Consider the following 1,444-nt stretch of genomic DNA (forward strand, 5'->3'; position numbering starts at 1 on the left):
TGGTAACGAGCAAGGATATGTTGACCTTCACACACAGCCAAGCCTCTGATGAGGAGATTCGCAGTGAAGAGCAACTAATCAGTAGAGCACGTGTTCCCTGCTTGCTAGGCTTTCCCGCCAAATTTGTTCAATACAGAATCTTACTCATTGCCCCAACCTCCATTTCCTATTCTGCTTTGCAAAGGAGCATCCATGGACCGCCCCGAAATCGAGTAGCGGTAAGATTGGTCAACCACTGACACATCTTACTAAGGAAAAGAGCCCTACGAGGAGAATTGCGGAAAAGGCCTGTCCTCAGCTGAGGCTCTACGTCAACGATGGAATCTGTGTGTAGTATGTGAACCGTTGGCTCTACCTATATACGTACGCACACCCTCGCGAAACCGAGCTCCCTACTCCGGAAAGTAGATGGCCACCTTGGTCTCCATCTTAACATTGAAGCGTTTATAGTATTCTGACGCATCTTCAATGCCAATGACTGCGCTGATGACGAAGCTGGGGTGCGCTTTGCCGCTGTTGATGAGGTCGATCAACTGAGGGGCGTACTGTTTCGGGTCAACTGCTCCCGCTCGGAAGCTCAAGCTCTTGGCAAAGAAGGTCGAGGCGGAAAAGGGGATGGTGGGCGAGATGATGCTGCCGTACGGTGCACCAGGAGAACTTTCCTGAGACTGATACACACCCAACTGACCGATGCCTCCTCCGAAATGGGCCACATCGATCATCTGTTGCAACACGATGCTCTCGTCCATCTCAAGGCCGGGATTCAATGCCTCCATGCCAACACAGTCCACGGTGCGCATCACCCCGCGTGGCTCGCGAGCCAAGATTTGGGCGACGGGATCTTTGTGGGCAAAGTTGATCGGGATAGCTCCGATGGAAGCCGCAAGACCGAGGCGCTCCTCCACGTGGTCGACAACGTAGACCTTGGAAGCCCCACGCAAGATGGCGGAGTAGGCAGATAGCAGCCCGACGGGTCCTGCCCCGAAGACGGCGACTCCGTCGCCGGATTCGAACCCGGTGTAGTCGATACCGGCCCACCCCGTAGCGAAGATGTCCGCAACGGTCAGGTAGTCGTGCTCAATCGTCGAGTTGGCGGTTTCTTGGGTCAATGGGATAGGGATCAGGTTAGCTTCAGCGAAAGGGACCCTCGCGTATTCAGCTATGCGTCTCGTTGTCAGCACATTGGCCACCACGCATGGCACGGTCATTGAACAGGATTGCTCCAACCTTGAAGCCCACCGAGGCCCATCTCACTATTACCGAAGCCGAAGTACTCTTTCGACGCCGGCTCGATCTCCAAGTGACCCGCAGACACGGTGTCGGGAACAATGACGTAGTCCCCGACGGCGAAGGAGGACACGGCGTCGCCGATTTCCGAGATGTAGCCAACAGCCTCGTGGCCCATTGTCCATGGCGGGGCACCGCCCATGTAGCCGCGATAGAT

General features: G+C 55.5%; 1 protein-coding gene across 1 annotated transcript; it reads right to left on the reverse strand.

Moving 5' to 3' along the window:
• Positions 1-392: 392 nt before the first annotated feature.
• Positions 393-1,429, reverse strand: CTAM01_17314 (alcohol dehydrogenase GroES-like domain-containing protein; the record flags this gene model as incomplete). The annotated part of the gene is made up of 2 exons (XM_060533299.1): positions 393-1,159; positions 1,228-1,429. 2 exons carry the CDS (start codon positions 1,427-1,429, stop codon positions 393-395), a joined length of 969 nt encoding a protein of 322 aa, XP_060372123.1.
• Positions 1,430-1,444: the final 15 nt, after the last annotated feature.

This window comes from Colletotrichum tamarilloi (assembly GCF_030869305.1).
Source record: "Colletotrichum tamarilloi strain Tom-12 chromosome Unknown Scaffold_495.1, whole genome shotgun sequence".
Classification (NCBI taxonomy): Eukaryota; Fungi; Ascomycota; class Sordariomycetes; order Glomerellales; family Glomerellaceae; genus Colletotrichum; species Colletotrichum tamarilloi.